The 12,519-nt window shown below is 42.6% G+C and overlaps 1 protein-coding gene across 6 annotated transcripts in view; it reads left to right on the forward strand.

The window, feature by feature from the left end:
* The first annotated feature begins 642 nt into the window (after positions 1-642).
* REPS2 (RALBP1 associated Eps domain containing 2) overlaps positions 643-12,519 on the forward strand; it is a 220,926-nt gene continuing 209,049 nt past the window's right edge. For 2 of the 6 annotated variants that reach the window (XM_039233865.1, XM_039233866.1), the window contains exon 1: positions 643-944. In XM_039233865.1, the coding sequence (XP_039089796.1) occupies positions 711-944 (234 nt within the window). In that variant the 5' untranslated portion in view covers positions 643-710. The remainder of the gene's footprint in view (positions 945-12,519) is intronic. The other 4 variants (XM_039233869.1, XM_039233870.1, XM_039233867.1 and 1 more) reach the window with 3 other exon arrangements.

Here is a 12,519-nt window from a genome sequence, read left to right on the forward strand (position 1 = left end):
GCCTGAGAAAGTGGCCTAATCTCATCTCCACCGTGAACACCATGGGGAGTCATTGGGATACTGTTCGGATGGAGATTTCTGTCCTCCAGCTTTTCAGGACTAAAGCACCACTGCTATGAAAAAAGGGAAGCTTAATTTCTAATGCCTCCTCCCTTTTCTGCGAAGGGCGCCGCACCTGCTCCAGCGTTCTAGGGGAGAAATCACAGTTTTCTCCGCCCCCTGAAAAGCGCCATACTCCAGGTGGGTCTAGATGTCTCCCTTCCCAGCTAGGGCGGCCAGACAAAGGCACCTCTCCCAGGCTGGGTGGGCGCGCTAGGAACTGGCACCCGCCCTCCGGGAATGGGGAGTGCGGGCTGTGCAGGTGACCCGTCGCGGGGAGGGAGGCCCGCGGAGTTAGTTACCTGGCGCGGCGCGGCGCGGCGCGGGGCGGGGCGGGGCGGGGCGGGCGGCGGGGGCGGGGCCGGGGTGAGATCCTAGGTTGCGATTGGTCCGCCCCGCGCCTGTCTCCATGTGCCGCGCGGCGGAGGCACAACATTCAAGTCCGGGGGCGGGGCCGGCGCGCGCCGGGAGGAAACGGCAGCGCGGCAGCTGCGGGGCGTGGGGGCGGTGGCGGCGGCGGCCAAGGCCAAGACCGAGGCGGCGGAGGCTGAGGCGAAGGCGGCAGTTGCCTAGCCGGTGACGGTGCTCCCCCGGACCCCCTTTCAGGCCCCATGGAGGCGGCGGCGGGCGGCGGCTGCGGCTCTGGGCCGCCGCTGCTGCTGAGCGAGGGCGAGCAGCAGTGCTACTCCGAGCTCTTCGCGCGTTGCGCCGGCGCCGCAGGCGGGGGCCCCGGGTCCGGGCCCCCTGAGGGCGCCAGGGCCGTCCCTGGCGCGGCCACCGCAGCCGCGGGCCCTGTGGCCGACCTGTTCCGGGCGTCACAGCTGCCCGCGGAGACGTTGCACCAGGTAGGACCCCGCGCCTACTGCCACTGACGGTCTGTGGGGACCATTTCTGTGGGGACAAGGGGGCGGGGTGGGGCGTTAGGGCTGCCCAGGGACCTGGAGGCCTTGGCTAGGTAGAAGTCGGGGATGGCGGCGACGCCCTTGTCCCCTGGGGAACACACCAGCCTCCTCCTCAGCTCAGGAGTGCTGGGTCCGCTCCCCGTCTTCCTCTCCTGAGACAGATTGACACTCCCCTCCCCTCCCCCGGCCATTGCTGGGGCTCTGCAGCCGCCCAGACCCAAAGTTTGCCTTGTTCTGGAAGTGGTGTTTGTTTTGGCTGGTGTTTGGTTTAACCTCTGCTCACTGCTCCTGCCTTTTCCTCTGCTGAGTGGGTGGAAAGGGGTAGGTGCCCGTGGTGCCTTGCTGGGATTTGAACTTGAAGCGTGTGGGTATGTATGTAGAGCAGGGGACCCAGAGCTGAATGTTCATCCTATATACATGTAACATATACATATCTACTGTATGTGCTTGCTTACTAACGTATTTCTGAATATTGGTATTAAACTGGAAAGCCTTAATAAGTTGCAGAGCCAGGGACAAAGGGCTCCAAGTGGATGTTTGTCAAGGCAAAGCCAAGCTTACTGTTTAGGGCTAGAGATAGACCCCAGACGACCACCATGGGGGACAGCTGTAGTTTCCCATTTTATTACTTGGATTTGAAACGGAACTGGAAAGTAATGTGTATCATAGCTATCTCCTTTTGGCTGCTCTTTACCTGGAAAAGGAGGAGGGGATGGTCCACAGCAGATGCGGTTTTTATTTTGTGCTTTGCTTGGAGAAAGACTACTTAATTAAGTATTGTCATTTGATGTCACCAGGTTTTCAAGATAAGATTCTTAATATCAAGCCCAAAACCTGAAATGAAGCTTTATTAAAATTGTTTTTTTAAAAGTCTTTAATTCCAGTAGCTGGCATACTGTGTCATATTAGTTTCAGGTGAACAATATAGTAATTCAGCACTTCCCTAGTCACCCTGTGCTCATCAGGACAAGTGCATTCCTTAATCCGCATCACCTATTTCACCCCATCCCTTAACTCCCTCCCCTCTGTTTGTTCTCTGTAAGTAAGAGTCTGTTTCTTGGTTTCTTTCTCTTCCTGGTCTCCTTTGCTCATTTGTTTTGTTTCTTACACATGAGTGAAATCGTATGGTATTTGTCTTTGACTTACTTCACTTAGCATTATACACTGTAATGGCAAGATTTCATTCTTTTTTTTTTTTTTGACTGAGTAATAGTCCATTATGTCATATCTATATCTCACATCTTCTTTATCTATCAATTGATGGACACTTGGGCTGCTTCCATATCTTGGCTGTTGTAAAGAATGCTGCTATAAACATTGGGGTGCGTGGAAACGAAGCTTTTCTTAAAAGCAGTAGTTAGTATGAAAGTTAACATCAATTGAATATTTAGAGTGGGGAATGGTGTTTTAGAATCTAGTTCCCTAGGATTAGTGAGGGTTTTATGGTTCCCTTGCAATATCACTGTTTGTAGGGTGTTTTTGTGCTTTATACTGCCGGAGCATGTATATGCTTTATATGTTTGTAAGCATAACTTTAGCTGTTCTGTAATCTTTCACCTTGTAACTTCTGACCCTGAGAATAAGAGTCTCACTGCTCTACCAACTGAGCCAGCCAGGCACCCCAATCTTTCACCTTTTAGAAGGAATTTATGAAAATGTGATTAGTATTCAGAGAACTCATAATGGCTGTTGATTCCTTAAAGAAGTACTTGATTAAGGGCACCTGGGTGTCTCAGATGGTTAAGTATCTGACTCTTGGCTTTGGCTCAGGGCATTATCTCACTGTTTGTGAGTTTGAGCCTCGTGTCAGGCTCCAGGCTTATAGCGTGCAATCTGCTTTGGATTCTTTCTCTCTCTCTCTCTCTCTCTCTCTCTCTCTCTCTCTCTCTCTCTCCCCCCCCCTCTCCCTCTCCCTCTCTCTCCCTCTCTCTCCCTCCCTCCCTCCCCCCCTCAAAAAAAAAAAACTTAAAGTCCTTGATATGTAGAAAGTTTTTTTAAATAGTTTATTGCCAAGTTGGTTTCCATATAACACCCAGTGCTCATCCCCACAAGTTTTTGCGGTTACTACAGTTACTGTTCCATGGTTGAGCTAAACGGGGTAGACAAAAATTCGGTGTATTAAAATGCAAACCATGGCCATTACTTGAGGCCCTCAGAATATTCCCAAGCATATAAATTTATTAAATGCTGTTACAGCTTCTTAACTGAAAAAAGGAATAAGTGACTGAGTCCACACAGCAAGTAAATGACAGCCAGGCACCTGTTAAGGGTTATTTTGTAGTCAATAATACATGGAGTGTGGTAAAAGGAATGTGTTGTGTATTAAATGTGAATGTGTTGGTTTACCGCTCCTAAGGAACTGGGGAGGAGGTTTTTCTGGTGTTAGAATCCATGGTCCCTTGAGATCTATATGATTTAGAAAGAACCCAAGGCACAGTGCATTTGCATGAATGAGGTTATATTCTTGATGTCCAGTTGAAACCTTGCAGAAAACTGTTTCAGATGTTGGCAAATGGGCACAGGCCTAGAAGTTTCCTTGCAGTAAATTTCTCAGAACTTTAAGCTCTCTTATTCTCCTCAGCAAAACAAAGTACATCCTTCCCCATTACCTTAACATAATTGCAATTATCTAGTATTCTTCATACAGGTGAAAATTAACATCAAAGGCATCCTGGATAGGGAAATGTAATCAGAAGTGATTCAAACAAAGCTAGCAGCCAGTAGCCACCTGATTTTTACCAACCATTTTGGTGAGGTGGGGTGTGGTGTGGCATGGCATGTCATATCTTGATGTTTCTGTGCGGGTGCGTGCTCCATTTACCTCAATTTGCATTTCCCCATGAGTGTATTAGCCATTCTTTAAAACAAATGTAGACATATTTTAGCCTTTCCCTTAAACAGGAACTTGTAAGTTCGGAATTAAGTGGCCCAACAGGTATAACTGCTTAAATCATGGAGGCACTAACCATCCCTGGTAGTTTCTATGGTAACAGCCAAATTTTTTTTTTCTTAATAAGCATGCAATTAAGATTACCATAATGAGGGGCACCTGGTGGCTCAGTCAGCCAAGTGGTTAAGCATCAGACTCTTGATCTCCTCTCAAGTCATGATCTCACGGGTTCCTGAGTTCAAGCCTCATGTCGGGTTCTGCACTGATGGCTCGAAGCTTGCTTGGGATTCTGTCTCTCCCTCTCTGTGCCCCTCCCCTGCTTGTGTTTTTTGTTTCTCTCTCTCTCAAAATAAATAAACTTAAAAAAATTGCCATAATGCTTCAAGCAGGGTGAAAGTCTTACCTGGAGTAAATGTTTTTCAAAAATACTAAATTTTATAAAGTAAAAATATACTACTATATTACTTGTCATGGAAGTAAGTTATCTTAGGGATTTTTTCCTACTGAAATATATATATATTAATAGACTTAAATTTTTTCAAAGCAGTTTTAGGTTCACAGCAAAATTGTGGGGAAGGTACAGAGAATTCCCATATATCACCTTTTAGCACACATGCACAGCCTCCCCCATTATCATCATCCCTCACCAGACTGGTATGTGTTACAATCCACATTGACATTGACATATCATTATTGCCCAGAGTCCGTAGTTCGCATTAAGGTTTGCTCTGGGTGTTGTATATTCTGTGTTTTTAAAAAAAATTTTTTTTAAATGTTTTTATTTCTGAGAGAGAGACATACACACAGCATGAGCAGGGGAATGTCAGAGAGAGAGGGAGATACAGAATCTGAAGCAGACTCCAGGCTCTGAGCTAGCTGTCAGCACAGAGCCCAATGCAGGACTCAAACCCATGAACCGTGAGATCGTGACACCTAACTGACTGAGCCACCCAGGCTCCCCTGTATATTCTGTGTTTAAAAAAAATAGATATTTATCAGGGTGCCTGGGCGGCTCAGTCGGTAAGCATCTGACTTCACCTCAGGTCATGATCTCACAGTTTGTGTATTCGAGCCCTGTGCTGGACTTTGCGCTGGCAGCATGGAGCATGCTTTGGATTCTCTGTCTCCCTCTCTCTCTGTTCCTACCCCACTTGCTTTCTCTCTCTCTCTCAAAAATAAATAAACATAAAAAATTGTTAAAAATACATGTTAAGACTTAATTTTTTAGAACAATTTTAGTTTCATAGCAAAATTGAGGGAAAGGTACATAGTGTTTCCATATACTCTCTGGCCACACACAGATACTGCCTACCCCATTAGGAACACTCCTCTCTAGAGTGGTACATTTGTTAAAGGTGATGAACCTACACTGACATATAAGTAATCAACCAGAGTCCATAGTTCAGTGATATTGAACATTGTATAGGTTTGGACAAATGTATAATGACATGCATTTACCATTAAAATATCATACAGAATAGTTTCACTGCCCTAAAAATCCTCTTTGCTCTGCCTAGTCATCCCTACCATTTACCCCCAACCCCAGGCAGCCACTGGTATTTTTACAGTCTCCATAGTTTTACCTTTTTCAGAATGTCATAATGTTGGAAAAGCACAGTGTGTGATTTTTTTCAGATTGGCTTCTGTCATTAATAATATGCATTTAAGATTCCTTCATGTCTTTTCATAGCTTGATGGCTCATTCTTTTTAGTACTGAATAATACTCCACTGTCTGGATGGACCACAATTTGTTTATCCATTCATCAACTGGAGGATGCCTTGGTTGCTTTCAAGCTTTGACAGTTATGGATCAGCTTGCTATAAATATCTGTGTGCAGGTTTTTGTGTGGACTTCAAGTTTTGAACTCCTTTGGTTAATTCCCAAGGAGTGTGATTGCTGGATCATACAGTAAGAGTATCCCTAGTTTTTTAGGAACCTGTCAAACCGTCTTCTGAAATGGCTGTACCATTTTGTAGTTCCCCTCAGCAATGAATGAGAGTTCATGTTGCTCCACATTCTCACTAGCATTTAATGATATCAGTGTTTTTGATTTTGACTATAGGAATGTCGTAATATCTCGTTGTTGTTTTAATTTGCAATTTCCTAGTGACCTGATGTTGAGCATCATGTCGTATGCTTATTTGCATCTTGAATTATATTTTAATGCATCATAGCGTATTTTTAAAAAGGCCTTTTGGTCTTTATTTTTAGAGTATTTATTAAAAACATTTTTTAATATTTTATTTTTGAAGGAGAGAGAGAGAGCATGAGTGAGCATGAGTTGGGGAGGGTCAGAGAGAGAGAGACACAGAATCTGAAGGGGCTCTAGGCCCTGAGCTGTCAGCAGAGTCTGACATGGGACACAAACTCATGAGCTTGTGAGATCATGACCTAAGCCGAAGTCAGACGCTTAACTGCTTAACCAGTTGAGCCACCTAGGCACCCCTGGAGTATTTATGTTCATGTGTTGATTTATTTTAAAAACCAGATTACAGTACTAGTTGAAAAATGTTAGAAGGAACCCCTTTAAAGTTAGAAAAAGAAAATATGGAATATCTGAGTAACAGTTTGTAAGACAAAGAACTACAAACGTTAGAGTGATTGGTTTCTCAGTTGTGAAGTATTTTATTGGTATTCAAAGGCCAGCATTTTACTAGAAGGGATAGGGTGGTGTGGTGGGAATCAGGTTTGGGTTGACATGTGTTTGAGTTTCTGTTGCTCATAACTTCACAGTTCTAGGTGCTGAGGTTACAGCAATGAATCAAACACAAATCCCGGTCTTCATGGAGTTTACATTCCAATGTAAATATTTTTTATTCTTTGGTTTATTTGAATATGAAACATTTTAAAATATAACCTTTAGAGGGGCACTTGGCTGGCTTAGTTGGTAGAGCTTGTGACTCTTGATCTAGGGGTGGTGAGTTCAAACCCCACATTGGGTGTAGAGTTTACTTAAAAAAAAAAAAAAAAGAGGGGCACCTGGGTGGTTTAGTACGTTAAGTGTCCAACTCTTGATTTTGGCCCAGGTGGTGATCTTGTGGTCCTGAGATCAAGCCCTGCCTTGAGCTCTGTGCACTGGGCTCTGCACTGGGCATGGAGCCTGCTTGGGATTCTCTCTCCCCCTCTTCCTCTGCCTCCCTCCCCGACTCGAGCATGTTCTCTCTCCCTCTCTCTCTTTCTCTCTTTCACTCTCCCTCTCTCTCAAAAGAAGGAAATATAATCTCTAGAAATAAAATATCTACCATAACTAGCAATTATTGTATTTGATGAATTTAAATTATATAGACTTATATAAACTATATAGACTTACATAAACTCCTATAAACTATAGATTTCAATAAACTATACAGAGTTATTTATTTCTAAAATGTTTATTGTATTTTAGAGAGAGAGAGAGAGAGAATGAGCAGGGGAGGGGCAGAGAGAGAGGGAGACACAGAACCCGAAGCAGGCTCCAGGCTCTGAGCTGTCAGCACAGAGCCCGACACGGGGCTTGAACCCATGAACCACGAGATCATGACCTGGGCCAGAAGTCCGACGCTTAACCAACTGAACCACCCAGGCACCCCTGTATAGACTTATTTATATTATATTGTCTATCTTTTAGTATGGTGTGTTAGTCTCTCGGATTGCTGTGCATATTTAAAGTAGTCATAATTTGTTTTCATTTTTATGATAATTAACTCATTTTGAAATAGTCTTTTAAACTGGGATGTAATTAACATGTAACATTGTATATTATATAATTATATGTCTATATGTTATAAAAACGCAAGTTTCAGGTATACAATATAATGATTCTATATATTCATATTTTATGAAATGATCACGACAGTAAATCTACATCTGTCACCACACAGTTATAAATTTTTTTCGTGTGATCAGAATTTTTATGGTATGTTGTCTTAGCAACTTTCAAATATACAATATCATATTATTAACTATAGTTACCATGTTGTACATTACATCCCCATGACTTACTTATTTTATAATTGGAAGTTTGTGCCTTTTGATTGCTTTCATTCCCCCCTCCCCATTTCCTGTATTTATGAATTCAGGTTGTTTGCTTGGTTGTAGATTCCACATGTAAATGAGATTCTATGGTATTTGTCTTTCTCTGACTTGATAGTTAACTCTTAAACATTAAGGAGAATGGCTATAAAACACTGCTGATTCTGTAATACCAGGGGAAATCACTGAATTGGGGGGGGGGAAAGCCAATAAATAATGTCTGGTTATTTAAGCAGCTTTGGTTGAGGTAAAGAAGTAAAACAAAGCTGTTAGAAGTAGAGAATACTTAAAAAATTCCTATGCGTGGACTCAACCTTTGGGAAGAAGTCCTATTTAAAGGTTGTCTTGTAGTTCATTGAAGCAACTGTTTAATCATTAAAGAGAACTATGGGTAAAAGACAAATTCTTGTGACCTTTCCCCATTGTTAGACTATAGCCAGAAATGTTTTTTAAAAATGTAAATAAAGCAGTTTTCTATTTTTGCATTTTTATATCATATCCCTTTGAAACATACCCTTTAAGGGGATAGAGACCAGAATACTAAAGCAGTAACTAGGAATATATGCTGTTTGAGATAGTGTTCTTTTTTGTGTAGAAAAGAAAAAAATGTCAGCAGGTATAGGAAGTTCCAGAGCCAAACCATTGTGTGGTTAAAAGAAAGACATTTGCATTATAGTTGCTTGTTGACTCTTTTCTAAAAGAAAAAAGTACTTTAGGAGTGCAAAATTTAGAGGATTACCCAACAAATTAGTAAAACAGCTCAGTTAGTGTGAAGATTTCCTGTGACCTCCTTCTCTGGTCTCATTCTCCCTCCCTCCCAACCCCAGAGGTTACTGCTGTCCTGAATTTGGTGTGCATGAATTGAAAAAAAATGGTAATACTTTTATTATTGTGTATATATTGAGTTTGTGTATTGTGTGTGTGTATAAATGTCACTAAAACAATATATTGTTTTGTATGGCTTTTCAACTTCAAATTAGGAGTATTGTACTCTGTAACCTTCTGCAACTTGCTTTTCCTCTCATTGTTATGTTTTTGGGATTTATCTTTGTTGACACACATAGCTCTACTTCATCTATGTTTCCTTTTTAAAAATCTTCATTACTTATTCTTACAATGACTCATAATGGTGCTGTAGAGGCCTTTATGCCTAATGAAAATAGGTGGCATTTTTATTTCTATAGAATGGCACATGACTTGGGGACTGTACTAACTGTGTACAAATATTAAAGGCTCCTTTATCAGTGTGAAATACACACTGATGTTCTTAAATTTTTTTAATGTTTATTTTTGAGAGAGAAATTGAGAGGCAGCGTGAGTGGGAAAGGGACAGAGAGAGAGAGAGAGAGAGAGAGAGGCAGAATTCGAAGCAGGCTCCAGGCTCTGAGCTGTCAGCACAGAGTCTGATGCAGAGCTTGAACTCCGGAACTGCGAGATCATGACCTGAACCGAAGTCAGATGCTCAACCGACTGAGCCACCCAGAAGCGCTTGCACACTGATACTGTTGAGAGTGTTAGAGGACCTTTGAGTTAATTGATTGGGCTTTCATAGGCTTGCTTTTTTTCTTATCTTTTTTTACATGGAAAATCTCAAACAAGTGGATAGAATAATACATCGAACTCCTCTGTGCTTGCCATCCATGCTCAACAACTATCAATACATGCCTGGTCAGTTCTGTTCCATCTCTGTTCCCACTTTTGTTCCGTTCCCCCTCTGTTATCCTAAAGCAAGTCTTAGACATCACATGATTCATAGGGTTTATCTTTATTTTTAATTTTTTTGATGTTTATTTTTATTTAAAAATTTTTTTAAAAAATAGTTTTTTTTTGTTTTTTTTTTTTAAAGAGAGAGACAGAATGTGAGCAGGGAAGGGGCAGTGAGAGAGGGAGACACAGAATCTGAGGCAGGCTCCAGGCTCTCAGTTGGCAGCACAGAGCCTGATGCAGGTCTTAAACCCACGAGCTGCAAGATCATGACCTGAGCTGAAGTCCATTGCTTAAGTGAGCCACCCAGGTGCCCCGGTTTTTATTATTTTATTTTATTTTTTTAATTTAACTTTTAATTTTAATTTTATTTATTTAAAAAAAATTTAATGTTTTATTTATTTCTGAGAGAGAGAGCGTGAACAGGGGAGGGTCAGAGAGAGAGGGAGATACACAATCTGAAACAGGCTCCAGGCTCTGAGTTGGCTGTCAGCACAGAGCCCGATGCGGGGCTCAAACCCATGAACGGCGAGATCATGACCTGAGCTGGTCGGACGCCCAACCGAGTGAGCCACTCAGGCGCCCCTTATTTTGTTTTTTTAAAAATATTTGTTTATTTTGAGAGCATGTGTGCGCTCATGGGTGCATGAGTGGGGAAGGTGGGGGGGGAGAGAGAGAGAGAGAGAGAGAGAGAGAGAAAGAAAATGAGAATGAGAATCCCAAGCAGGCTCTGTGCTTGTACTCATGAACCATGAAATCATGACCTGAGCTAAAATCAAGAGTTGGAAGTTCAACCGATGGAGCCACCCAGGTACTCTTCATAGTATTTATCTTTGAAGAAGGACCCTGGGAGTGGTCAGAGGCAAAGGGAACACGGAGAGGTTTAATATGGTCAGAAAAAGCATCTGTGGTCTTTGGTCAAATGGCAAGACTAAATGATGGTTCCACACAATCGAGCTAGTGGCAGAGAATGTGTTTGAGACTGATTTAGAGTAATCGGACAGGTGCGCCAGGGGGCTCAGTCGGTTAAGTGTCTGACTTTGGCTCAGGTCATGATCTCACAGTCCATGGGTTGGAGTCCTGCATCCAGCTGACAGCTCAAATCCTGGAGCCTGCTTCGGATTCTCTCTCTGCTCCTCGCCCGCTTGCTCTCTCAAAATAAAGACATAAAAAAATAGAATAATTGGACAAACCAACAGAAAGATGGAAAAGGCAGCAAAGCGAAGACAAGAAATACAAGATGGGATGCCTGGCTGGTTCTGTTGGTGGAGCGTGCGATTCTTGATCTTGAGGTTGTGAGTTCAAGCCTCACGTTGGGTTAGAGATTACCTAAAAAATAATGCAAGATGGATTTGAATATTGGCCTAGTTTCACATGAATAACTGGGGACTGTCCTAATTTAAGGGTCTAGAAAATTGGTTGTCAGGAAATCTTGAGTTGTTTCACTAATTATCAGTAACTTTTAAAAGAGAGTTTGGCTCCTTTCCAGATTTTTTTTTCAAAATTTCTCATTGTGTTGTAAAGGCAAGTATCTAGGATTTTGTATTTACATCATTCTGTTCTCCCCCCCCCTTTTTTTTTTTAAGATTTGATTTTAAGCTTTGGGTTTTTTTTTAAATGTTATTTTTGAGAGAGATCACATGAGCTGGGAAGGGGCAGAGAGAGAGGGGGGCAGAAAATCTGAAGCAGGCTCTGTATTGACAGCAGAGAGCCCAATTCGGGGCTCTAACCCATGAACTGTTAGATCATGACCTGAACTGAAGTTGGATGCTTAATCAACTGAGCCACCCAGGTGCCCCTACAACATTCTGTTTTTTTTTTTTTTTTTTTTAATTTTTTAAAATGTTTTGTTTATTCCTGAGAAAGACAGTGTGAGCAGGGGAGGGTCAGAGAGAGAGGGAGACACAGAATCTGAAACAGGCTCCAGGCTCTGAGCCAGCTGTCAGCACAGAGCCCGACGTGGGGCTCGAACCCACAAACTGTGAGATCATGACCTGAGCTGAAGTCGGACACTTAACTGACTGAGCCACCCAGGCGCCCCACACAACATTCTGTTCTTGAGTATATAGTCTTTTGGTGGGACACCTAAGTCTGTTTATGCTGCTATAACAAATACCACACGCACTATGGAACTGTGAAAAATCTGGAACTGAAGATGGAATTGCTTACATAAGCATGATCCAAGACATTATTTACTTAAAGCTCTGTACCAGTTGGTCAGTTTTGTTTTCTCTACCAGCTATTTAACAAAACTGCTAGGAGAGAAATAATATCTAATATATATGATTACAATATGTCACACACTGTTCTAATAAATATGACTTTATCTTTAAAAAGCAAAAAACAAATACCACAGACTGGGTGGTTTATAAACCACAGAAATTTACTGCCCAAAGTTCTGGAAGGTGGTAATCAGTCCAAGATCAAGGTGCCAGCATGTTTGCCTTCTGGTGAGGGATCTCTCTTCTGGTTCATAGCTGGCACCTTCTTGCGGTGTCCTCACGTGGTGGAAAGGGCTAGGGATCCCTCTGGAGCCGCTTTGGAAAGTCATTAAATCCCATTCGTGAGGGCTCTATCCTCCCTCGTGATAGCATCACATTGGGCATTAGGATTTCAGCATATGTATTTTGTGGGGGACACACATTCAGATCATAGCAGCAACTAACCAGCCTGGGTTGCCCAGGACTGAGGGGTGTCCTGGGGCACGGGACTCTCAGTTTTCAAAGCAGGACAGTTGCAGGCAAATTGAGATGGTTGGTCATCCTCTCTATTGGTTACTGCATTAATTATCTGTTGCTCTATAATGACTTGGCGTAAATTTAAATCGCACCTTAAAACAACACATATTTATTATTTCACTGTTTGTTTTTGTCAGGAGTCCTGACATGGCTTAACTGGGCCCTCAGCTCCG

This window comes from Hyaena hyaena, unplaced genomic scaffold (genome assembly GCF_003009895.1).
Source record: "Hyaena hyaena isolate Hyena2069 unplaced genomic scaffold, ASM300989v1 scaffold_80, whole genome shotgun sequence".
Lineage (NCBI taxonomy): Eukaryota > Metazoa > Chordata > Mammalia > Carnivora > Hyaenidae > Hyaena > Hyaena hyaena.